We start from the raw sequence: 26,819 nt of genomic DNA, 5'->3' as shown, positions 1-26,819 counted from the left end.
TTGCAATAATATTCAGTCTTCCGCACAGAGCAGTTGGCCCTGTGTGTGCTGAAAGAGAGGTAGGGAATAGGGAATTGGTATCTGTTTCCTTCATCACTAAACCTCCAAAATTGGTTCTTAATCTGTTTGTGCTTAAATGCCATCCCTTTTCGTCCACAATGATTTTGTAGCCATGATCCCAGACAGAAAGAAAATAGATTAAAGGTACTTCCATATGAAAAGAGATAAGTACGTACTGAAGGCACTCTAGTTGCTGGTCATTACATATCCCTTATTACATATATATCCCCGTATATGTTCTTTATATTCTTTTTTGTATTATATTATAACTAATAGACTAATGGCTCCTGGTCAGTGGTATTTAGGTCATCTCTAGCATATCAAGCAATTTAGAAAGAAGGAAGGAGGGCAGAGCTGACTGAGGACAGGAGCTAATAATAAATATGAAGCCAGGGTGGAGAACCAACTGAGGATGCCCAAGAACTTGGAGGATGGAAGTGTTTTGATGCATAAAATATCGTCAACAAATAAAGAAGGTTGCCCCAGCACCTGGGGAATATGGTCTGGATGAGCTGTTGTATTTTAGATAGATATATAAGCCTCTGAAGATGTAACCTACATAGAATCATGCAACTGCGTTTATGAATGAAGCCCGAGAGTGGCGAGTGTCTCTCCCTTATAGATCGTTACAAATTTAGTAACTAGCCGGTTCAATGAAAGGAAAAGGTCTTCGTGGGCTTCTTCCATAGCCCATTACTCACCATTCCCTTTTCTTTGGAATCAGAGATCATTTCGTGTAGCTTCCTTTGTTGCACTAGCAGAATCTCAGCCTACAGTGACTTTCTAAAACTTACTGGTGTTTTCCCGAGTTTGAGGAGAAGGGGTTGACACAATGTGGTGCTTTATGGCTCCTTAGAAGTCAGTCTGCCTTTGAAGCTTCAAGGCAAGGTCCTGAGCCTACAGCAAAATCAGCCGCAGGTCAGAGGTTCTGACAGCTCAGTGGCATGCACAGACAACAATCGCAGGAGGAGAGGAATCTGCAGAGTTCTCAGGGCCTCACCGATAGCTGAAAAATAGCATCTCTGATTCCAGTAATTCCGAATTCTTAGTTCCACAAATATTTATGAGTGCCACCTGTGGACTCTATACAACACAGCAGGGATACAGACATAAGGAAGACACGACTGCTAACAGTGGAGAACCAATAAGCTAGGACATGGGTTGGCATACTGGGGTCAAATCCAGCTTGCCACAAGTTTTTATTAATAAATTTTATTGGAACACAGCCATGCCCGTTCATTTAGGTATTTTCTATGGCTGCTTTCGCAATACGACAGCAGAGTTGAGTAGCTGTGGTAGATACCATATGGCCTCAACGCCTAAAATATTTGCTGTATGATCCTTTACAGAATAAGTTTGCCCCCAACCCCTGCTCTAAGGGGAAGATGGGCAAGTGTGCAAATAGCCCTCTCGCCAGTAGGACCAGAAGCAGTAAGGAATTGAGCAGGCATTCAAGGGGCTATAGAACTTTGGAGCAAGAAGTGTTCACATCTTTTGGGGACCCAGAAAAACTTAATAGCCCAGGAGGCATTCAAAGTGGGCCTCCAACGATGGGTAAAATTTCTGCTGCTGATTCTACAGATCGGATAGACAATTTCAGGAAGAGAATGTGGCTCGGACAAGGGGTCGCCATGTAAGTGAGGTGATCTAAGATATGACCTGGGAAGTGGAGAATGGGTGCAAGGAAAATAACAGGGAATAACGCTAGAAAGGGAAACGAGCAGAATATTGAGGCCTTCGGTGAATTTGTACATCACCGTCAGCAGAGTCACTGCAGGCCATTTCGCAGAGTAGTGACATAGTATGTGACTCAGTCATTTCCACATGCAGACAATTTCAGTTATTACCTTTTAGTTCAAATGAACCGCCTGTGTGCCTTACTGGCAATTCTATAAGGCAAAATCTACACACAGCAGAGTGAAAATATTCAGGCCTTAGAGGCATTCCTATCTCAGCCTCACCAAGCCTACAGATAATTCTTCAACCTCTCAGAAACTCCATTGTGTCATCTGTAAAAAGAGGTAATACTAGCACCTTGACCTGATGTCATGAATGAAAATTAAGGCAGCATAGCTAATGTCCCCACAGAGGGCCTGGGACGTAGAAGCTACTTCATAAATGTTAATTCTTGTTCATCAACAAGAATTAAGAAGAACCAAGTAAAACTGTTCTTTCTTGATTTGATCTTTCTTGACCTACAAAAAGTTCAGTTTCATTTGGTTCAACTTAATGTTTCGGGGAAGCAGCTAGACCAATGACAAGTTGATGCTTGCCTGTTGTGACACGCCAAATCTCTTGACAAGCTAAGACCCACATTGTGATGAGCCTCTCGCACCTGGCCCTTCTCAAAACACAGACGGGATAAGCACCAATCTGGGCTGTGTTATCTCTTCCAGGTGCAAAATGTGTGCTATGGGCAAGTGCCAGTTTGGAGAACACCCGTAGCCTTAGAAAATGAAAATTCGTGTGGTTGGAGGAGCGATTCAGCTTCTATTGGCTGCTAAGCCTTGAGCTTCAGTGCACCTAGAATGTGGAGATCCATTGTGTCTCCCCACAGCCCTTGGAAGCCTTGAGTTCCTGGCACCTTTGCTATAAAGATCTCCCCAGCTGCCGCTGGAGGAAGGGGCTGGAGAGAGTCAGTATGTGTCTCTTGTCACTGCGAGTGACTGCATAGGTTCACAGTTCAGTCTGCAGACAAAAGGAGGGAGACAAATTCAAGACAAACTGCCAATTGTGGTGCACAGCGCTCTTGAGTGGCCAGTTTCCCCAGCAAAAACATTAGCAACACATTCAAGCGAAGGGATGCAAAAAGTTCAGTACTTTGCAGGAATATTTGGCAGGCCCTAGGAAAACAGAGCAAGATGCTGCAGACTCCCCCCTGTTGGGGAAACCCAAGCAATGTGAACACTTTCCTTTAGGTCGCCTTCCTTGGTGGTCAAGCTTTATCCAGATGCCTTTCATCCGGCCTTGGGTGATAGCTGTCTGACCCTCTCAGCTTGGAGTGAACGTATCGTGTTTCCACGGTGTTTGCCGTTCCCAACAAAGGAAGGAAGCCAGTCTAACACTGGCCTGTTGGCTTTACAAACTGAGGCTAGAGGTTATGCCAACCAGCTAAGAATGCGAGCAGATTATCAACCGCTGGTGACAGGAGGCACTGTTTCATTGGACAGTAGCTTGGTCACTCAGGTGACCTCTGAGAAATGTGAGGAAGCCTCCGTCACAACAATACACATAATAATCCTTATCGTGAAGCCCTTCCCTGTGGCTAAGACCCCACTGTACTTTTCAGTAAATGATCTCCCCAGTATCCTCCTAGTGATGCTGTATCCTCACTTCTCTCCCCTGGCCTCAGCGATGTGATAATATGCACCTGTGGTCAACAGCCATGCTAGGAAAGTAGATTCCATTTACCTACCCGATGATTCTATAGGACGCTAAGAGACTCCCTTGTCACCTTGCTACCACTATGCCCCTATCAACTTAAAAAAATGTTTTGTTTCAGTTCAACAGTTTTCTTCCCACACCCGGAAATGTGTATGACTGTGTGTGTGCGCGCACACACACACACAGATTCAAATGAAATCTAAAATCTTGGTAGAACAATGCCCATCCACTGACTTGCAAGAATCATTCTGGAAGTGGAGCTTCTGCATGAACATAGCCTGTCAGAGGGAATCTGCCTCTGCATATGCCTCAGAACAAAGTGTTTGAAACACCTTTGTTAAGGAACGTTGGAAAGAAATGTCTTGCCTTAAAAAGAATTTTGTGTGTTTTTACTTCATTTCTTCCACAAATTCGTAAAATGAAATTCTTTCAAAGATGAGAGAATTTTAAATTCTCCATAAAAATTTCTGATTTGGGCAGAACTTATTGCTCCCTTTCATGTGTTCCTACTTTGTTCTTCTCTCTGTTGGTTCCTACTATCCTATTGCACCGGCTGTTTACCCATATCCCCGAAGTCACATTGCACAACACCACGGGGCAGCATTCACACAAAATCCCGTGTGAGTGGAGTCCTGGAGTTATGCAGGACAGCACTTTCCTGAAGGCCGGACAAAATGTTTCACCTCCACCCCCCAGTGCCGGTGAGCATGGCTCCTGTCTTGTTAATTGCACAATACGTTTTTGTTTAGCAAATGAATAAACATATTAACCCCACCAACTAGCTGACATTAAAACATTTTTTAAAATAGTATAAAAATAGTTAAACAATCAGTTTTCTGAATTAAAAGGACACCTAGAGATAGTAGAATTCCATAAATTTTTAGATTGAAAAATGAAAGCCCAAAGTCTATTAAAAGAAAAAGAATCAAATGACTTTGCCCAGGTCATATAAGTAGATAAGGACAAAGCTGGAGCCAAAACTCGGCTTTCTTGCACCCAGGGGATCTTCCCATTACACCAAATTGCTCAGGACCCATCACAGTCACAGAATTAGAAGTGGTTCCTGTGTATATACTTGCATAATCCTAATTGGAGTTTGCAGCATCGTTAGAAGACCCTTTAAATTAGTTTTATGATATACCTATAATCAAGATCACTTGGTATTATTCTGCATGTGTTCAAATGTTACCTACCTAAAGACATTTGAACTCAGGTGGGGAATATCTCCACAAAGTCAATTAAATAAGTTCAATTTTAGTGAAAGCTGAGATGGTGTGGCTTGGGAGATTAAGTATAGAATTTCCAATTTAATGCTTTGAGTGTGTGTCTTAAATCTGGATAACTAGCTTATTCTGGGAATTGAGACCTATTTCATTTCTCAGAGAATGATGGTCCTGCTACCAACAACACCCTTTAAGAGTTAGGTCATTAGGGTTTTTGTTGTTGTTTGAGACTAAATAACAAATGAAGAGAACACATGTTCAAATGTAACACACTAGAAATATATTCATTTTCCCTGGGGTGACAGCAAAGGCGTTCAGTCAGCAGCACAAATGAACTGCTAAGCTCTTTGCAGTCCCCCAAGTGTGCATTTCGTATAGAACACATGCGTTTCTTAAAACTGTTTCTTTGCTAGTAAGAATTATTCTCCTAAAATAGCCACCCATCAAAAAGAAAGGTGACATTATTGATTTTCAGAATTCTTATTCCTGTTATGTCAGTAAGCAAAGCTAGAAAGAATATCACAGCCCAGAAAGAATTGGCACTGATGGTGAGTTGAATTTACGAATGCAGTTGTCTAAAAGAGTTGTGATCTGGTGCGCTCAGCAATAATCCAAACTAATGCCTAGAGAAAAGCAATAAGCAGGGAAGGCTTCCCGGGAGAGGTGGACCTTTTTAGATTTGGGAATAGTCTATTGAGGGTCACAGGTGTATTTTCTTGATAGAAGAAAGTCTGGAGTGCACAGTTCTGGGCAAAACCTGTATTTGAACAGAAAACAGAAAGCCTTACAGACCAGGCACGTGAATTTGTAACTGACACAGATTTTTGTTTTGGGTTTTGTTTTTTTTTTAAGAAAGCAACAGAAACTCAAAACGACAATTTGGTCCTTTGGCCTCTCAGTTTGAAAGCAAATCGCCAGCGTCGTCTACCTTTTCACTGATGCCTCCAGTGTGCCTGGGAGTGTCAGACTGTATTCCGTGTTTGCAACAAAGGAGACTCTCAGCCGCTGGTGGGAGGCATCTGAATGGGGAGCGGAAGTGGCTAGTGTTTTAAATCGGGATGAAGGCTGAGAATTTCAGGACTTCCTTTTGATAGAAAGAAATATATGAATCAATTCTTCCAGTGACTGGGATTCTGAGGTGCTTCTTGCCCACTGTGGTTCAGGACTCTGGTCAATGTGACGTCATGGGAGGAACCACCTCCACACTTTACTGTGTCCTTTGTAAAATGGGAATAAGATGCCCTACCTACCCCTCAGGGTCGCCACAGCAATCACCTGAGCTATTAAATGATAAGGTCTTTCCCAGCTACCTGTAAGTACGGGTATGCGTGGCCCCAGGATTTGTTCTCCGGAGTCACTGAAATCTCTTTCAACTCTCCCAAGAACTCCTTGAAGTTGTTATTCCCATTATATAGATGAGGAAACAGAGGCTTAACGGAAAAAATTGCCCAAGATCACACGCTAGTAAGGAACAGGTCTGGGATGAAAATTCGGGTCTGATTCCAAAACATTCTGGAACAATGGGATATGTGGTTTTCCACTTTTCCCTAAAACAGCTACCTGCTTCTTTCAGTGGCTTCTGTTCCAGCCGACAGCTCCAGGCCCTGTTTGAATAACTGTAAGTCAATTCTTAGCTAGGGAAGAAGCCTTAATTATCACAGGGGGACAGAAGGCTGCATCTTCCAGGAATTCGGCAGACCCCAGCAGGAGGCGACCACAGGTCTTTGGCAAAAGATCACTTTTCAACAATGTTGTCAATTCCAGCGACCCTCGACCTTCCACCTGCAGGACCCTGAACAGCTGCTGTTCTGTGGGAAGCAGTGGCAGCCTGTCTTCCTTTAAAAGGCAAATGCATACCCCCCTCCACGCCTCCTGCTGAGACACCACCTGGGATTTCATCCCCAGAGTAGGGGTCATCTCCCACATCGAGAAATTTTTTGCAAAGGGGGCCTGGGGAGACGGCTTTGACAACAGACCTGAACTCTCCCTTTTAATACAAGCCAGATTTCGCATATGTCATTCTGTAAATCCGGGAGTCCAATTTGAGACTTGTAATTTGCTGCAACCTCCTCTGTTCCTCAAAGCGAGGTGGAGCTGTGCCAAGCACATCAAGGTAACCAGCGGAGGATGTGATTCGTCCACTCTGAGCCTGCATTTTGGTTCCCTATTGCAATTTTTATTTGTGTTGAGGTTTTGTGGTTTTAAACAAGTCAACCAGATAGATTTATTTTAAAATTAAGGTGAACCGACATCAAAGGCAATAAGAGGAGGATGTTTGGGTGTTATAAAGCAACCCTGTGTGATCTTTTATAGCCGTATTCTTTCTCAGGGCAGGTATCAGTAAATGGCTAAGGGACTTTCACCACCAACTTCCTATATTTCTCTGACCTCAAACTACCCCCAGGGGTGAAAACCCCTTTCCAATGGGATTTAGAAGCCGCCTCTCTCCTCCTCTTCAGCCTCTTAATCTAATCCTGTTTGTAACTCAACATGCCGCCTGAAGGATAAGAAACACAGGCTTAAGTCCTTTCCTACTGCACAAGTTCCTGAGATACGAGAGTCTGATTCAGCCCGTGGTTCACTTTGAGATATGAGGAACACTTTCAGGCCAAAAAATAGGACCATTTGGTTCATGAGTCTTCTTCTTGGTAAGAAGAAGAAAGTTTATATTGAAAGTTTCTCTTAAAAAGAATTGCAGGGGCCAACCCAGTGGTGTAGTGGTTAAGTTCACACACACTGCTTCAGCAGCCTAGGTTCACGGGTTCGTGTCCCAGGCGCAGACCTGCACACTGTTCATCAAGCCACACTCTGGCAGCATCCCACATGCAAAATCGAGGAAGATTGTCACCAATGTTAGCTCAGGGCCCATCTTCCTCACCAAAAAAAAAAAAAAAAAAAAAGAATTGCAGGTGATTCCTGGAGAGCTTGTTTGTCTTTTAATGCTACAGGATGTTTTCACAGGTACTTATATGGAATGTATTTGTTTATTGGCTCATGTAGGAAACTCATGTGCTTCCTCTCTTCTAGGCACTTTTAAGTGATAGATATAGATATATAGATTTAGATACCTGTATAGATAGAAGGTAGACAGATCAGATAGATAGGTAGATAGATAGATAGATGTGTAGTTCAGTGTTATATTGGCATTTGTGCTCTTGCACTTTTGCTAGTTAACCAGCATCCACATGGATCATCAGGGTAACTTTTTGTGCCAGGAAGCCAATGGTCCCAAAATAGCATTTTCAACTATCAAAAGAGAGGTTCTGCAAATCTATTGGAAGAAAAAAATTTATAGTAACAGGCGGCATTTATTTGGCTTGGTGTGCGTGGAAATGCCCCAGTATACAATCATGTATCTCCAAAACTCCAGGTTTACCCCACTGAAAATTTGCACCTCAGTGGGACGGGTGGTGTGTAAGGTCAAGGCTCCAGGATTCTCTGGGCTCACAGTGACTGATTGTTTGTCTAGTTTTTGTAATATAAATGGTGGCATGGGGGCACCTTCTGTCATCATTATCCATGGTCTTTCATTGATGGGACCGTCCCCAGAACAGACTGTTTATCAGATTTCTCAGTCAATGTAGAATGTGGCGTGTTCTGTGAGACTGGCTATTTGCAAAGTTATGGTTCACATGAAAAGCAATCTCAGGTATAGGAAACCCCATCACTTCACTTTTCTTTCATTTTATTAAAGCTAATGGGTTTGAAATCGAGTCCTGATTCTCCCACCTGCTGACTTTGTTGATCTGAGGACGTGATTTCCCTTTGCTAGCCCTCCCTTTTCTCAGCTGTAAAAGGAGAATGATACACCTCTTTCCCAGAACAGCTGAGATAATTAAATGAGTTAACGTATATAAAAAACTTAGCACAATACCTGACATACAGCAAATACTCATTAAGTTTTTAATATTAAACAACCTCTGTAGGCTTAATAACATCTAAGGAGAACATTCGAGTACATTATAGTCTGCTGGGAAGGTCCGGTATAAACAAGCCATCCTCAGCGGGAGAATTGCTCTAGCATAATTACGTGTTTCGGAAGCATGAGGTGGCAGCATCTAATGTCTGAGGGAGTTAGGTAAGACTTCAAAGGAAGGTGACACATTTTGTGGGTTCCCAATGGAATGTATGGGACACCACTTGGATCTCTGCAGTGGATTAAATATAGGCTTGAATCGACCTGTCCATGAACACTAGGACCCACTTCCTTGTGGTGAGCAAAAATTATGCCTTGCACCTATATTGATTTGTCTATAATATGAACAGCTTTATTGGTAAACATGTATATTGCAGAAGTAGAGTTGGTTATAATTCCAGCAAATCCAAGTAAATTAATGGTGTCTATGTACAAGGTTAGGAATGAGAAAAACTCATAGAGACTAGATATGTAAGGGATCAATAAAAAACTCTAATAAATTCAAGAGAAAAAATGTTGAAATTAAGATTCATCATCATTCCACATATTTGTGACTATATTTAATAGCCTAATTAGCAATAAAAGTTTATGAGTTAATATCACCATGAGAACCTTCACTTCTACGTTACAGAGTTTTATCTGTAGATTTGTAACATAACCATAATCATCTTGGTGTATTTTTACACATTTTATTCAATGAACCCAAATGAACTTGCACTAATTACATTTTTAGCTGCCAATCTTCGTTTTCTAAGTTTGAATCCATATACCTTCAGAGGATGTGTGTTGTTTGGGGTGGTGAAGACTTCAGATCTTCTTATAAACACAGAGAGAAGATACGTGGGAGAGAAAAATACTTTAGCAGTGTCTAAATTATCTTTCTTAAATGATTATGCATTTCACAACCTTTAACTTGAGATATTCCTCTAAACGACTGAAAAATATATAGTAAGATTCCTTTCTGGATATTTTCAGAACTCCTAGTTATAACTATGCACCAAATATGGATAAACACTGGATTATGCAGTACACGGGGCCCATGCTGCCCATCCACATGGAATTTACAAATGTTCTACACCGCAAAAGGCTTCAGACATTGATGTCGGTGGATGATTCTGTGGAAAGGGTAAGCACGCGAACTTGCCCCGGTCACAGGTTTTGGGCCCGCTTCACATGTGTAGACCCATTCTTTCCAATCCTGTTTTTCTGTTGTTGTTTTGTTTTGTTTTTCGTTTTAAGAGTGTGTACGTGTTCAGCGACTTTATCTTTTCTCCCTCGTATCGTCCCCCTTCCGTCTACCTCTCCAGATTTGGTTCTTGTGGAGCCAGTAGCAAAGAAGAAATAAAAATCTAAACAACATAAATCAAAGGCTATACTCACAAATACCTTCTTTGGCAATTAAGCAAATAATGTAAAGCAGTTTCTGTATAAGACAATAGGGAATGGTGGGGATTGTGGTGAACTTGAAATTAAAAGTGCCCCGTCTAAAGCAAGGAGCAACTGCTGAGCTCCAACTAATTTTTGCCATGCAGAAATGTAGATCCAGTATCATCAGCTCTTCTGACCTTTTAAAAGAAGCCGGAAATACAAAAATTTTATTTGAAATCTCCTGCATTTTGAAACGTAACGTAAGCCAAACAAGACATGCCTAGAGGCCGGATCTAGCTGGATCAGGCTTAGAAGCAGCCTGTTTTTAACCCTGGATAACTAGATGTAAGAGTGATGATGTTAAAATTTGCTTTAAGAATGGATTTTTCAAAGTAAAACCTGTAAGTTTGGTGGTGGAGTTTGTTTTATGGGGCTTTTTTTTTTTTCTAAATAGGCAAACAAGATCTTTAAGTAGAATGTGCCAGATTCAGGAAAGTTACATTACAACTGTATCATTAGGCTTTTTTCCTCCAGGATTGTAAGCAATTAGAAACTGTAGATAGTGTTCATGTTTGTTGGTCTTTTTAAAGTAACTCTTGCCTTTTAAGAATAATGGAAAAAAGATTTGGGGGAAATTACAGCCACATTCATCATTGTATGCCATCACGATTGCTTCTGACTTGTCTCTGGGCTGTTTCAGCTGTATAATATGCTCGTGGAAACGAGGGAGCTGGAAAACACTTACATCATTTATACGGCCGACCACGGTTACCATATTGGGCAGTTCGGACTGGTCAAGGGGAAATCCATGCCATATGACTTTGACATCCGTGTACCTTTCTTTATTCGTGGTCCAAGTGTGGAACCAGGATCAATGTACGTATTCCTCTGTTTGCAACACTCAGCTGTTGTGGCTCATGTATGTCTGAGATAATTCGATTACCAATCACAGTGCCTGGTTTCCTTTCATCCAAAACAAAAAAGGATGTATGTAGGTTGGTAATTTAGAAGATGAAAACCTTGGCCTCCCCCCTCACCACGTGTTGAATGAACTAAAGTATACCATTTAAAGAGAAAGGAAAAATAACTGTATCAATGATTAATTCTCTCACATTGACCAAAATTCACGTCACATGAGCCTGTGTACACAGACACAGAATGTGATCTTGGGGCCACCATCCTCACCTGCTTTGAATCAGAGATACATTGTCTTTTTTAAGAAACAACCAGTGCCATTCTCTTCGTTGTTTTTTTCCTTTAATTATTACTAAAAAAATTTTTTTTAAAGAAAAGTGAATTTGAAAAGCATGATTTTCTTTTGAAAGAAAAGAAGCCTAAAGGACTGGAGTTCTATTTCTGTCACCTTAGGCAAGTCACTGCATCCCTTTGCATCTCTATTTTCCCATCATAAAATGGGTTTCATATGCCCTGCCAATCACAACAGAATGTTTTGTATAAAATGAGATTGTGTACATGAAACAGTCATGGAAAGAGTGAAAGAAAAGAGTGCAAGTAGAATTCAAAAGCTGGAATGGCCCGTAAAGAGCATCTAACTGGACCCCTGAGTTAAGAGTGAAGAAGCTCGACAGACAGTGTAAGTGCCTCTCTCAAGAGTCCCCAATTCTGGAAGTAGCAGCGTTGGGGCCCAGAACCCAGACATTCTGAATCTCACCCATGTGCCTCTGAGAAGGTTGATTTTAAAGCCCTAGTTTAACAGAGGAGTTATGAACTATCAGGTTTTAGACAAAAATATCTATTCTACAAAAACCATGTATTGGGCCACAACTTGTCTGACAGTGTGACCAGAGCTCAGGGGCACAGGCCTCTCTCCAGCCCAACCCTTGTGAGAGTTCATCTTGCTCTGAGATACTGCTGCTGACCACTCAGCCGCCCTGGCCAAAAGCAACTCCCCATCCTTAGGAGATGAGATGAGGTGGGGAGAAAGATTGAAGCCCAATGAGTCATAGTGCAGAGAACTCGGCCCTATGTGCCACCCTCCATTGGTGTGAGGTCTGGGGTGTAACCATCTATCCCTTTGCAGAGTCCCACAGATCGTTCTAAACATCGACCTGGCCCCAACGATCCTGGATATCGCTGGGCTTGACACACCTCCCGATGTGGACGGCAAGTCTGTCCTCAAACTTCTGGACCCGGAAAGGCCAGGTAACAGGTGCGTCCATTTTCCTTCCCTCAGCCAGCCCCGAGCACACTGGCTTCCAGAGCCAGCCAGCCACCAAAAGAAGTGGAGGCAAAATAAGCTGTGCCCATGAGGATCAACACGGGCTGAGAATTTCTCGGCTGCTTGTGAATAGCGTATTGATGGAGAGGCAGCCGTGGTCTGTGGGAAGTGAGAGGTGTTTCTTTAAATAAACTGTTAGCACAGATCCGTTTGGAAAAACGTCCAGATGCCAACAGTAAATATTATTATTTTGCTTTCAGGTTTCGAACAAACAAGAAGGCCAAAATTTGGCGTGATACATTCCTCGTGGAAAGAGGGTAATTATTGGTTCCTGGGGTGCTTCTGGGAACCAGTCCTAGTGGGCAGCTCTCCCTGCTGAGCATTTTCCCCCCTTATTTTGGTTTACTAAGCATGCAGATTTCGTAAGCCTAGTCACAAGATCGAATGGTTGGCTACTCACTCTTCCCTGGCCAGCAGAGTAGTGATTGTTGCATCAGAATTGTGAAGAATAAATTCTCATAAGGTGGGACCAAAGCCCTTACACGGCTGTGGGTTTGCTGTTGCATTTCTCAGCCTTGGTTCCTAATCGGACCAGTCAGTTGACTTTCAACCCTGCTTCCCAAGTCCTGCCTGGCATCTTTCTACTTTTTTTATGTGCCTTTCCTAGTTTTAAATATATAAATATATGAGACTTATTTCCGTCATCACTTCTGGGTTTTCCGTTTTGAGTCACAATGTTTATTGTCTTTGTTTTTCTCCATACGCACATTGCAAGACAGAAAAGCATTTATATAATTGCTTTCTCACTAAAAGACCTTTGAGCCTGCAAAGCTAAACATTTATGCCCGAAGTTTTGAAATTAATGCTTTTGGGGGAAATGATTCTTCCTATCCTGAGCTCTCATCTTTGTGGTACCCAGCTTGTAATTTTCACAAAGGACTCATCAAATGTTGAGCTCCCGTGGACAGAGCCCTCACATCTATTTCTTGCTGTTTGAAGAATGTGGGGGTCATGTGACAGGGAAGGAAAAGAGAACAGGCAGGTCGCAGGGAATGTAGTTCAGATTACTTCTCACGTAAGAAATTTTTCCCTTACTGTCAAAGGAAATTTCTCCGTAAGAAGGAAGACTCCAGTAAGAATATCCAGCAATCAAATCACCTGCCCAAATATGAGAGGGTCAAAGAACTGTGCCAGCAGGCCAGGTACCAGACAGCCTGTGAACAACCTGGGCAGGTGAGTGACACAGCTTTCCTTCACCCCCACTAGCATGTTTCTCTGTTTCTAATTTTCAACATAAAAAATAATGTATATTTGGGTATAAGCAAGCTTTTCATGGTGGTCACAGAGTGCTCACTGTGAGACCACTCCCCTGCCTGAGAATTGTCTGACTGGTCCAACTTGGCCTCCTCATCACTGTTTTGGCTCCCTCCAGTTAAAAGAAATGGTGCTGTCAGAGAGAGTTCTAGATGTCCACCCAATTAGCCAATACAAGTTCAAGATATCAGACACAGGAAATGAGTAACCAGGTTGGAAGGCTCAGGGCTGGTTCTTTCAGAGGGGAAGGCACCGTCCCTGGGGCTCCTCATACCTGGTCACCAAGATCATGGGTAGATGCTATGCCTCGGAGGAGTGAACTGCCCCAAGAGACATGACGGGGTCTTCCCATCCTGGCTAAAGTCAGATGTCATCTAACCCAGAGAGGAGGACAGAATCCATGACCGAGTTTGGGGAATGAAAAGGGAAACCGTCTTCTGTTTGTTTACTGTTTCTGCCTCTGCTCACAAAATTCCTGACATCAAATATTTCGTTAGAATGAATCCTTTTCATTAATAGAAATATTCCTATAGAATTCAAGGCTACCCAGAAGACCAACTATTATGAATAAGAACTAAAGAAATACCATGTGATGAATTAATACAGACCTGTTTTTAAGGAAAGTGAGAACACATGAATGCAAACTATTTTAAACACCCTTGACTGAAATCTATACCAGCTAAAAGAAATGCTCTGTCATGATGACAGAGGAACTGAATTTCTGCCTAAATCATTACAACTTAGAATAAAATTGAAGAAAAGTGAAAAACAATATTTATCCAGCATTTCTCTTATGTAAGGCACTGTACATGCAGTTTTATATGCATTGGCTCAATTTAATCCCCACATACATCGAGTGAGATGGGCATTGTCATCCTCATTTTACAAATGGGCAGCTGGTGAGTGGCAGAGCTGGGATCCAAATGAGTTGTCTGACTCAAAAACTCAGGCCACTGGCTACCTTCCAAGGTAAGTTAGATTAACTAGGCGAAAAGAAGTTCAAATCTTTTATGAATATTTTTCTAAACTTATCTGACCTCTAGATGTCCACACAATAGCCAACACTGGTTCAAAATATCAGACACGTGAAATGGATAGCCCAGTTATTATTAAAATGGCCTCATTTATTTCACGCTTATTAAATGGCATCTAGCTTACTGAATAGACATTCATAATAAACAACTTGATCCTCAAACTCTCTGTATTTCCTCTTGCCTTTTTGTACACAGGGATTCCTTTGAAATCGAAAAATGTGGGGAGAGAGAGTTGTTGAAGGAAGGGATAAAACCAGGCCTTCATGGCATTCTAGTAAGTCTTAATTTTCAAGTGTTTAGTGAAGAAGCTTAGACCTATTCATTATATTTTAATTTGAAGTTTTCAAATCCTTCTTATGGAAGCTCTAAGTATTATTATGACTAAAACCTCAGAATTGTTTTGTAGTTCTAGAATGATTTTTATGAGCCAGCCTCAATAGACTAATTTAGTTCTATTCAGGAGTTGGAAATGTTCAGTGTTAAATATATCTTATGCAAATTGGTGATCTTGTTACCGTTTTAGCCCTCTAAGTGGCGAGCATTATAATCATTTGAGAATAAGGTACACTGCCTACCTTTCAGTGTACAGTTTTGCAAACCTCTCCATATGGCTTGCACTGAAATTTTAATATATATCCTAAAGGGCAAATTAGATTAAACTCTATTATGGTACTTTGGCACAAGCTCTTCACTCATGTGCTGAATGCTAACGATGTTAAAAACTTCACTTTGCTTCTTCGTTTTTTTGTAAACTTGTTTTGCCCCCATGAAATGCTATAATATCTGGCTCCCTGGAATTTTCCTCCACTGCTTTGTTTCTTTGCAAATCAGTCTGAATTTAGAATCTATCGCATACATAGATGAGAACGTCAGCAACAATCTGTTTTAGAAGTGCCTGAATGAATGCAACAAAGAACCACACTATGCCCTTGATGGTTGATTTTTTTGGAGTCGGTGCTCAAACCATAGTTTAAGACCTGAGAACTTTGAGAACATGTTGACTCTTCAAGGTGGTTACCAAGCCTGTAGGTCAAACCTGATAGCTTAGTTGTATTCTATAGAATCTTTATATTTTGGCCTTTTGCTCTTTCTATCTGGCTACTTTGAAGATTATCTTTTTAGTTATGGTATCACTGACTTAAAAAAGAAGGAAAAAAGTCTGGAATAAGGAGGTTGTATTGTTCAGGATCAAGGCAACAGCTAAGTAACTTGGTCGGAATCTCTTCTCTTGACGTTGATTTCACACCTGGTCTGCGCCCAGCATCTCTTCCTCTAACCAAGGTTAACTGCCTTCGTGCAAAGGCAACACATCTGCTCTTTGATTTGACCTTCCATGGGATGTAAAGAAAAAATCAGTAGTATTCGCCTCATTCTCTTCGCTCCTAGTCCCCAGAGAGGTAGTGTGTGCTCCCCTCCCACCACACGCCCGTGCCTGGTCGCCCAGGGTTTGTGCTGTAGGGTCAATGTGGATGCGTGGAGTAGAGTAAATAAAGGAAAGAGGGATTTGAAATCAAAAGGTTTGGGTTAGAATATTGGCATCCACTAATTTTTAGTTGTGTGTTCTTGGACAAAACCATCTCTCCTGAGTCTCAGGTTTTTCTGTCTCTAAAATGGAGAAAATTAGTCTCAGTTTTGTGAGGATAAACTGATATCATATATATAAAGTGCTAGACGACCCGTAAAGCAGTGTGCAAGGGTTGGGTGGTGTTGTTATTACCTGTTGTTTTCATTCCTAGGAAGCCAACAGAGAATTAAAATGGGCTGGAATCCCAGACATTTGGCCACACTCCTCCACTGTGTGAACAGAACAACCAGCAGGGACTAATTAAGACAGCATGGACATATGTGTTTGCATCACTTCTATGTTCCTGAATTAATAGAAGGCTGAGTGTGAATTCCCACCACTCTCTCAGCTGGCATTACACCCAAGCACATTTATGTACAGGCACACTACGCACACACACACAAACACTTGTGCACACTCATGTGCAAATCTCAACTTCTGTCTGAAAAGACTTTGGTTCAACAGACAACATAAGAGTGATGCTCAATTCTGGCTCCACCTTAGAATCCCCTGGCGAGCTTTTGAAACTACTGATGCACAGCCTTACCCCAGACCAATCAGATTTAAATATCTGGAGGTGGGGCCAGGGCATCCGTATTTTTCAACAGGGTTAAGAACCATAGGCCTAGAATCGGAGAATGTCAAAGTTGGAGAGAGTTTTACAAATCTTCTAATTGAATGCTATCATTTTCCTAATAAGGAAATTTAGATCCGGAAAACTTAAGCTACAAACCCACAGTCAGAACCTGCTTCTCTTCACTTCATGTTCAATCTTTTCTTCTCCAGAATATGCTGCCTCTGGAAAAATGTAAGACAGTCGATTTTCCCTTTGAAATTATAAATGGCGTTTTCCTGGCTGAAGCCATGGGTTTAGGACCCACTCACAGCATGGAGGGCAGTGGTCCTCAACCATGACTACACATTAAATCACAAGGTAGCTTTAGAAATGCTGATGTTCAAGTCCCGCTCAGACAAATTAAGTCAGAATCTCTGGGGATGGGACCCAGGCGTCAGTGGTTTTTTCCAAGCTCCTGGGTGATTCCTGTGAGCAGCCAGGATTGCGAACTATTCATGTCGGGTCAGCCTTATTAGTTTTTTTCCCTTCTTTGTCTAGGTATAGATATTGACTACTTAAATAGGAGTTACATAAAAGAGAAAATTCCTGTGAAATATTTCTCAATGAAACTAGAAAAATAATTTAAAATAAAATTCTCTGGGCATTGAAGGATATCTTATATATGCTCTGCCATTTAAGAGGAAAATGCAGCTTGTTTTTTATAGAACAAATGTCGTGTCCTTTTGTTGAGTTGTTAAATGCCAGCGTCTTTGCAATTAATTTGCCTTTCTACTGTTGTAACAATGTAAAAATCAAAGATTTGTTTAAAATTCTGAAAGGACCCCAGCATCAAGCAAAGGAAATTAGAATGTAGCTTGTTGGGTGTAAACTGGTTTTGCTGCAGGATCTGTGTTCTCATCCAAAAATTATCCCCCTGACCCTTTCTGACCAGCTGCAGAGCAGGAATAAAAAGACATTTACCAGCAAGATCTGGCTAGAAGTGTTCGTTTGCCAGAAATTGACGGCCTGTTTCCAGAAACTCACTGAGTCGCGGTTAAAATCGCAGCGTGGCTCAGAGACATTTCCCCTTGGCTCTCCTGATTCTGGAGGGTACGGCCAGAAAGACTGAGCCCTCGGTGCCATCCTCTGGCTGAACTCTCATCTGCACGGGGCCCCAATGTGGACAGCTCAGCCTCTAAACCTTGCCTCCTCCCCTCTTCAACCTGCACTCAAAGACGTGTCTGAACAGTTGTGCATTTACTTAGATGTTTTGGCTGCTGTGCAATTTTCAAAATACAAACCACAGGGTTAACCGTGAAACCATATTTAATGATGTTCCAAACAAGTCAGAAACAGACAAACATGAGGACAGACACTTTATTCATAAACTACGTGGTGTGGCCCCATCCTATTGAATGTAGACTATCTTATTTCCCACTGCTCCCCAACACAGCCCGCCCTGGTCAGGTTCCCCTCCTCCCTGTCTCTTAAACGCAGTATTCTCATCTGCAGGAAGTTGTTGCCTCTGCCTTCCTCAGTACTGTCCCCTCAACTGAGGCCCACCTGAAGCCTCACACTCTGCCCCAAACCATTCTCCTTTTTTATTGGTGTCCTGATCAATCGGGATTGAATCCTGGGTCCTCCGCTTTCTTGGTATGTGGCCATGGGTAAGTTCCTTAACCTAACTCTGCCTCAGTTTCTTCATCTGTAAAATGGGTGTAATAATAGTAGCTGCCTCAGAGGGTTGCGGTACAGATTACATGAGTTAAATATGTTAAGCATCCAGAACAGTACCTGACACGCAGCAGGCACCCAACAAATGCCGGCTATCGGTTATCAGCCAAGGTCAGTTCATCAATTTTATTTTTCCTGAACTACAAGAACCATACTTCTTCCAACATCCCAACACTGATTTTTACAAATGATTATCCGGGTTGAAATCCAAAGGAGGAAACGCTTTCTCTCTCTTCTGCTTCTCTTTCCTTCCCACTTTCCCTCCCCATCCCATCTGACCCCATCTCAAAGAAAACAGGCGATAAGCCTCCTCAGAAGTAACTCTATTTCACATTTGTGAGAAAATTTGACAACAACTTGAGCTAAGTACCAGTTTGAACAAGGATATTGATGTGGTCTTTTTATATTCCCCGGTGTTGAGATGAAAATTCTAGATACACATCCACCTGCAGGTCACTGCTTTTCATGATGTTGGTACCAGCATAAAGAATAATCAGGTTATCAGGAAATTACTGTATTGTTGTTACATTTCAGAGAACATGATTTGATCTGCATTATGACCGAAACCACGTAATAAGATGGGTAATGATGGAGAACTAATTAATCTGTGTGCGTGTGTGTGTGTGTGTGTGTGTGTAAAATTAAGCTTTTCATTGCAACCTTTGAAAAAGTTGTAGCCAAATTTTTAGTTTCTCACTCATAAACACGGGCATAAGTCAGTATAAATAAGAATATAGAACATTCTTGGGCCAGCCCTGGTGGCCTAGTGGTTAAGTTCGGTGCACTCCACTTTGGTGGCCTGGGCTCGATTCCCAGACGTGGACCTACACCACTAGTCTGGCAGTGGCCATGCTGTGCTGGCAGCTCACATACAAAATAGAGTGAGACTGGCAATAGATGTTAGCTCAGGACGAATCTTCCTCAGGGAAAAAAAAAAGAAAGAAAGAATATAGAACATTCTTAACCAATCTGAGGAATAGATGCAATTCAAAATATAGAAACTGTCATGATTATCTAGTGGTTATTTCAGGAAAGGGAAGTAAACATCATTCTATCATCACCTAGCATTGTGCTAGGCATTTTACATGGAACATTTCACACCTGAAAACTATTCTATAAAACAGATATTATGCCCATTTTAAATATGAAGAGACTGAAGCTCAGATGGGAAAGTAACTTGACCCAAGTCACACAGCTAGAAGGGTGACAAGTCTGAATTCAGATCGAGATCTGTATATTTCAAAGCCACAGTCTCCCCACTAAATAATAATTACTATATTATATACCATTTACAGCCAGGAAACATTAACTTGCCCAAGGATTGCATAGCCATGTTTAAAGGTCAATTATAGTACTACTGCTCTGGGTTCATATAGTGCATCTTTTCCACAGAACTCCAAAAACACTCAACAATTTATTCTCATGACATATCTTTGAGGCCAGGAGGCGCAAGTATTATTTTACCAGATGTGGAATCTGAAAGAACAAAGAGATTCTGCAATTTGCTCAAGGCCATAGAGTTTGCAGCGAAAGAAAATTAAAATTGAGGTCTTCAGATCCCTAACCCAATACTTATCTCCATTAAAAATGGCTACCTCTCATCAAGTTTGCATTAGATCAGATTCTTTAAGGAATAAACTCTGTGTGTGTGTGTGTGTGTGTGTGTGTGTGTTTGGAGAATAATAATAATGATAATAGCAGCTGCCTTTGTTTAGGACCTACCATATGCCAAGTTCTTCCTATATGTTATCTCTAATGCTCGTGACCCTGCAAAAGCTTAAATTGCATAGCTGACTTGCTCAAGGCCACATAGCAATGTGATAAAGCTGATATTCAAATCCAGGCTTTTTTAGCTTGAAATTCCAGACTTTTTCCACTAAGCCACATCAATACGGGTATAAAATGCCATTCCCAGGCAGAATATAGATGATAATTCACTACTACAAAATGCTACTCTAATAAATATTATGGTAGCACATTAGGTTGTTGTGAAGATTAAATGGATACATTTATATAAAGTGCTCTAGACCAGTCCCTGGCATCAAGTAAGAGTTCAATAGATGATGATGATGGTGGTGGTAAAGATGGTGCTGAATGGAATTGTTTGAAAGGCACTTGACATATTTCTCGTTAGGTTTGATTCCACCAAACCAGCTGCACACATGAATCCTTGTGCCCAGAGAACCAACCTTCTTTTCTTCATCAGGCGTTATTTACATCCAGGTATATACAATCACTCAAAAACACTAAGACGTGATTACTAAACAGTGATTCGATGCCGTGCTGACTTCAGGGAATGACTCAGAAGAATGAGACGTGGTCTTTGCCCTTAATTTCAAGTTTCAGTGTAGTTGGAAGGGTTAAAATGAAATAACTTAAGAATTTATTTAAATAATTTTCTCTAGCACCTCGCTCGTAGTAGGATTTGTGGAATGAATGCGTGCCGAATTATTGGGACAGACTAATAAGTCAGAGAGGCAGGAGGAGAACTGAGATGATGTTGTCCCACAAAGCAGGAAAGGAATTTACACAAGGGGTGAGTGGTCAGAGAAGACGAAGATGATAGCATTTGGCAATTAACTGACTTACTGATAAACGTCAAGAGAGTAGATAAAAGCGAGACAGTATGACACGTATTTCTGCAAGGGCACTTTTTAGTAAAGCTCATTTCTGAGGCTGACTCCACGCCCCATTAGCAGTTACCTCACCTGAATTCATTCTTTCACATGATTCCTGAAACTCCTGCATTGCAAAATCATCCCTTCTCATTATTGTGACCATTTAAATGGCTTGCAGCATGACTTTCAGAGTAATTCTTTAAAAACTCTTTTTCCGGGGTGGGCCTGGTGCCGCAGCGGTTAAGTTTGCATGTTCTGCTTTGGCGGCCTGGGGTTTGCCAATTCGGATCCTGGGTACAGACCTATGCACTGCTTGTCAAGCCATGCTGTGGTAGGCATCCCACATATAAAGTAGAGGAAGATGGGCATGGATGCTAGCTCAGGGCCAGTCTTCCTCAGCAAAAAAGAGGAGGATTTGCAGGAGATGTTAGCTTAGGGCTAATCTTCCTCAAAAAAAAAAATTCTCTTTCTTCACCTCCCTCTTTAAACTCTCTAAGTAAGATGACCATTTTAGTTGCAACTATTTCAAGGTTTTATTGCTCAGCCATAAAAATTGTCATGATATCGAACACTAAAATGGCTGTGCAAATGTGTGGTAATTGCATTTCATTAAAATTCTAAGAAGCTTTTCAAAGCCTCTAGCTAATTGCTCTATCTAATAGGGTCTATGACTTGTTCAAAGGGTCCTTGGTATGGAAAATAATTGGCATTTTTGTCAGTGGCTCTTGTTTTATACAAGAACGTAGGTATATGTACATATGTGGTGTATGTAGGTATATGTGTGTGTGCATGTGTGTACATATCCATGCACATAGGTGTGCATAGTTGGTTGATTTTGTATGATACCTCATCAGTGACAAGGAGAATGCCAGACTTCAGGCTTGGTTAAATTCAACTCTTCAGGAAGGAAACAGCTTTTCCCTTCATCTCTCTCCCATAGTACGTCAGCAAGGAATTTGGCTAATGGGAAAATGCAGGTTGGATCCCAAATAGACCAGTCACAAAAAATTCTACCTACACTTTGTGTTCTATGGGAATCCGCTTGTACCCTCAACTCTTTCAGGCCAAAAAAAATTAGAATTTTTTTAATGCATTGTTGTTATAAAACTAAGGAAAGTTTTCACTCTAGTTGTGTGTTTTAAAAATTACTGTTTGCACTAAAATTGATGTAAAATGGAACTCCAAAAGACATGAGGCTATTATTTTTCAAGAATAAAGTTAGCCACATTTTTCTGTCTGATAGAAAATAGAGCACTTCTTAAGCTTCTGCTTGGCTGTGAATTAGGAATCCACTGGCCACTTCTTTTGCTACTATAGGCATTAAGTAGTCAACTCTTAGTCTTTGAGTACTTGAGGTAGAGATTACTCAGGTGGAGAGATGTCTCAAACCATTTAGATTTAAAACAGATACAGATATAGACAGATACTCAGGCACCACTGATTCCAAACTTTTTGGAGTTACGAAAGGTTATCATTTATTTTGGTAATACTTTTCACCAGTAGGAGTTCTATACGGCATATAATTATTTCTTAATGGGATTGTATATCAGTTTCTGAGAAGCTTTTTGAGAATTTCATGGCACTTCTTCAAGCTAATTGTACATGTCTGGGAGTTTCAACCCAGGCTTGAAAATCACTGGTCTCCACGTTGAAAGGCAGAACCATGGAACAGGCTACATGCAGTTTTCTGCTAAGAGTTCATGAAGATTAAGTTCTGTCACTTATCAGCTAACTGTAGAGAGAGAGTGAAGAGAACTGGTTACTCTCAAATAGAGCACATAGTCCTGCCAGTATACACAAGCTGATAGTGTTTATCTGTTCAACTGGAGTCATTTTCTCACCTGGTTACATCAGAACATTTCTAGACACAGCTTCCTTTTCGCACCCGCACCCAAAAACGTGCATCCGTCTCCAAGATTCATCCATCTGAGCTGCTTAGACCTAAATATATCCCTTTTCTCCCCTCCCCCATGGGATCCAGCTGTAAAGAGTTCCGGTAACCAGTTACGAATCTAAAGCACTTGTTCTTAACCCCACTTGCACATTAGAATCACCCAGCAAGCTTTTGAAAATCCCAGTGTCCAACCCAGTGTGAGCACCACTGATCTGACACAACTCCCATGTGCCTAGACAACTTGACTTCACCAGGTTTTTTAGTTAAATCATCTCTAACTTAGACCACTCTTGTTTGTGTTGCCTTTTCATGGCTTTGTAATTAGGTATTTAGTTGCCTTGTCTCTTGAGCCTGCCTCTCTGGATGGAGATGCTGAACATTCAAGATATTCTGGCCAAGCCACAAAAGAAGGTTGTAACCTATGGGACTTGAAATAAGCAAATTCAGAGGCACCAAGAGCATATGGAGCCTACGGCGAAATCATAGAACGAGCCCTCTAGATCTGGGGTTTGGAAAGTCTGTGCTAGAAACAAAGGCAGCTCTGATGATTTCAGCACGTGTGGAAGGCATGTGACTCCATTAAGAGAAAACAAACCATGACTCTGCATTTTGGTCCTTGGTGAATGGTGGCACATCGTTTTGTACACGAGTGTCATTTGTCTGATGATCAAGCGATCTGGGATCCTTGACCAAACTTTGCTTTGAAATCAAGATATAACCCAAAGTATGGTATAGGTACAACGAGGGGGTATGGTGAGGTAGTTTTATGTGATGCTTAAAAAGATGTGAAAGAACATCTTTTCTTTAATAACTTTTTATTTATTTCAATATATATTTGGAAATATATAACTGGCACAACAAACACATAATTTTTCAAGTTTTATTGTTCTAGCCACAGTATAAAAATCTGTCTATTCAAAGAAAAGTGTCAATGAACAATTGTGCACAGGAGATACTCACATATGGAAGGAAAAAGACAAAGTTTGACAACACTATGTTATAACATGTTGTAAGAACCGTGGCCAAATTAAAATTAAGGTCAATATTCTTCCTGCTTCCCAAATTGATGTTTTAGGGAGGGAGCAAGGGGAAAATAAAAAGTAAAAGGAAGGTTATCAGGTTTTTAAGTAGGATATGGAGGGCCGCCTGAAATGAGCCCCGGGGAAGCGCTATTATTTAAGCCAGATTGATGCTCAAGGAGCATGGCGGAGCACCCAGACCCAATGCTGTGTCCTATTGACTAGAATTGAGCCCACAGTATCTGCAGCAGGCTTGGAGGAAGGCTAAAGCAGGAAAACCCAATGCCAGCTCCCCATGAGTGTCTCTTGGGAAGGTGGACGATGTCCCTTGGGAGCAGCTTGCTCTGCTGGGTGTGTGGTATTGGTGGAAGGATAGGGAAGGGCACAGAGAAAAAAACCAAACTCATCTGCTAATGTCTGGGGGCTGTGAAAGCTGCCGTGCCCTGTGACGGACTCAGATTCAACTCATCTTTTCCTTCCTCGTGTGCCACTCCTCCCTGGCTCTCATTAGAAATTCAGGGGCAGAGAACAAAGCAGCCAAGTTTGTTTTTCCAGAGCGAGAGGGGGTCTGGTGAAAACAGCCCTGACAGCTGGGCTCCGTGGCTGGGTGAATTAAGGGCTTTTACATGTTTCGCTCAAGACTCTGTTTAGTCTGGATGCTGAGGATTTATGTATCAATTTTTGGGTCTCGTGTCATTGAGGTAGTTCTGATTTCCAGTGATTTCGTTGTCATCTGTATTTCCCCACAGTGAAAGAAATAACCAAGAGAACCAGGCGTCAGCTTATGGCGGGGTCACTTAAAAGCTTGCCTTTCTTCGGTCGCTCTCTTTAACGGTGTTGCGGGTGCTTCTAGAAACTAGAGCCTCAGTCCTTAATGAAAAACACCTGGATCGGGGTGGTCAGCTGCTTTCCTGTTGGCTTTTGCAGAAGTGGCAGTGCATCGAGGACACGGCCGGCAAGCTTCGCATTCACAAGTGTAAAGGCTCCGGCGACCTGCTGGCCGTGCGGCAGAGCACGCGGCACCTCTACTCGCGCGGCTTCCACGACAAGGACAGAGAGTGCCACTGCGGAGAGCCCGGTTATCGTGCGAGCAGAGGCCAGCGCAAGAGTCAGCGCCAGTTCCTGAGAAACCAGGGGACCCCGAGTAAGCCCCGCACTGTGACAATCTCAGTGGCAGCCCGGGGCCTTTGGGAATGGACGTTAGAGAGACAAGAGGGTTTCTCCTTGTACATTTTCCATGTCATCAAGGCAGGGTTTTAGGGTGAAAAGCAAATAATTGCTCTGTTTAAAATATGAACACTAGTTTGCAATTTTGCTTTGTGAACATTTCCACGTAAGCGTAGAATGAAGATATATTTGCAAAAGCACCAGACACGAAACCTATACACACACATAAGGGGGTAAAGGGTACAGTGAGGGCAAAAGGTAGAGTTTAGGTCAGTTTTATTTTACCTTAATGCTAACGTTCTGATTTGTCTGCTTTAAGTTGCTTAAAAAAGAGAGAAAGATTAAAAAGATAAAAACGCAAGGTTTCAGTGCTTGTGCATTTAACTAATAGGAAAAGCATAATACCTTTTTAAATGGCATTTTGTTTTAGGATAATATATTTTTTTAAATTCTTCTTGACTGGCAAGGTCAAACTAGTAGAATCCAGTATGAAAAGCCCAGCATTTTCTTTATAAAAACTCCATCAGGCAGCTGTGAGGGTCCTATGATTACATAGACATGAAAACCCACGGGCCTGCTTTTTCCACAAAAGAATGAGAGTTTAGTGCCATCTAGTGGCCTAATGTGAAAAGTGACTCATTTCTGTGCGAAGTCCTTTCCATGCTGGTTTGGAAATGAGAGAGAGACGTTAAATTCAATTCCAAAATTAGGAAATCAAGTCATTCACTAGAATAACGGAAGCCCATAGAACAGGCTTTTTTGTTCTGGACTCCACAGATGAACTGTAGGGTCATGAGCCCTCTAGTCTTTTGTCTAAAATTTTAAGTATGTTCCATGTGTATATGCGCATTTTTCTGGATGTCTGTAACTTTCAACAGATTCTTAGAGGAATTCATAACCCAAAGGCTGAGAACCTTTGATTTGGGAGGTTTTCTTTCCTCCCTGAGAGAAAATGGCAGGTTCAAGAATTCACACAGATATCAACCGGAAAACCAACAGGGGACAGGGAGCCTGACACCCTCCCTTGACGGAAATCGAAATCGGTTCCCAATGTTCAGCTTAGAGGTCGAGACAACCTCTTCTCTCCTGGGAAGTTAGATGTCGCTCCCCAAGCGCTGACCGTAAAGCACTTTGATTTTTCAATCTTGAGGCAAACGGGAGAAATCTGGGGCCACTTTTTCAAGCTGCATGGAATCATATGTGTGTGAGAGAGGGAGTTGGTTCTCCACTTTTCCGCAGTGATGGAGCTCGGGAGCACTCTCAAAGACCTGCCAACTGGCGCAGAGGCCCTCCCTCACCTGGAAACTGCCATCAGAGCAGGATCCCGCATGGAGTGTGACAATTCTGATTCTGTCACCAGTGCCCTCCAGTTCCTCCTCCAACAGGCTGGAGAGGGAAGGCCGCGTGGGTGTGCCCACGGCCGAGGTGCAGCTGCTAAGGAGGGCCACCCTTGCACGTGAAAGCTCTCACCTAGCACACCGTGAGCCTCGACAGGGGTCTGTAGTGACCAGAAATCAGGCCAGCCTCCCCCAGGCATGACCCTCCCTCTGCCAGGTTTTAAAAATCAGCTGGCTGATGAAAGCTTTTGCAAAATGTAATTTTTCTTAGAGCAATCCCTATTATTTGTGCAAATAGAAGGTGTCTAGAGCATTAACCTTTTTGAAAAAGCAGCCCAATATAGTGGGAAGACTAGTCTTTAGAACCTGATACATGATAATTCTAGCTCCCACAGCTCTTGGCTGCATAACCTTGCAAAGTCTACGTTCCATCCAAAGCTTCAATTTTCTCA

At 41.9% G+C, this 26,819-nt stretch overlaps 1 protein-coding gene across 34 annotated transcripts in view; it reads left to right on the top strand.

Moving 5' to 3' along the window:
* SULF1 (sulfatase 1) overlaps positions 1 to 26,819 on the top strand; it is a 193,084-nt gene that overhangs the window by 136,912 nt on the left and 29,353 nt on the right. For all 34 annotated transcript variants that reach the window (XM_070630474.1, XM_070630481.1, XM_008514545.2 and 31 more), the window contains 6 exons: positions 9,559 to 9,709; positions 10,652 to 10,827; positions 11,993 to 12,121; positions 12,391 to 12,447; positions 13,234 to 13,363; positions 24,791 to 25,007. In XM_070630474.1, coding sequence (XP_070486575.1) covers positions 9,559 to 9,709; positions 10,652 to 10,827; positions 11,993 to 12,121; positions 12,391 to 12,447; positions 13,234 to 13,363; positions 24,791 to 25,007 — 860 coding nt within the window. The remainder of the gene's footprint in view (positions 1 to 9,558; positions 9,710 to 10,651; positions 10,828 to 11,992; positions 12,122 to 12,390; positions 12,448 to 13,233; positions 13,364 to 24,790; positions 25,008 to 26,819) is intronic.

This window comes from Equus przewalskii, chromosome 8 (genome assembly GCF_037783145.1).
Source record: "Equus przewalskii isolate Varuska chromosome 8, EquPr2, whole genome shotgun sequence".
NCBI classification, from domain to species: domain Eukaryota; kingdom Metazoa; phylum Chordata; class Mammalia; order Perissodactyla; family Equidae; genus Equus; species Equus przewalskii.
This window is presented reverse-complemented; position numbering and strand designations above follow the sequence as displayed.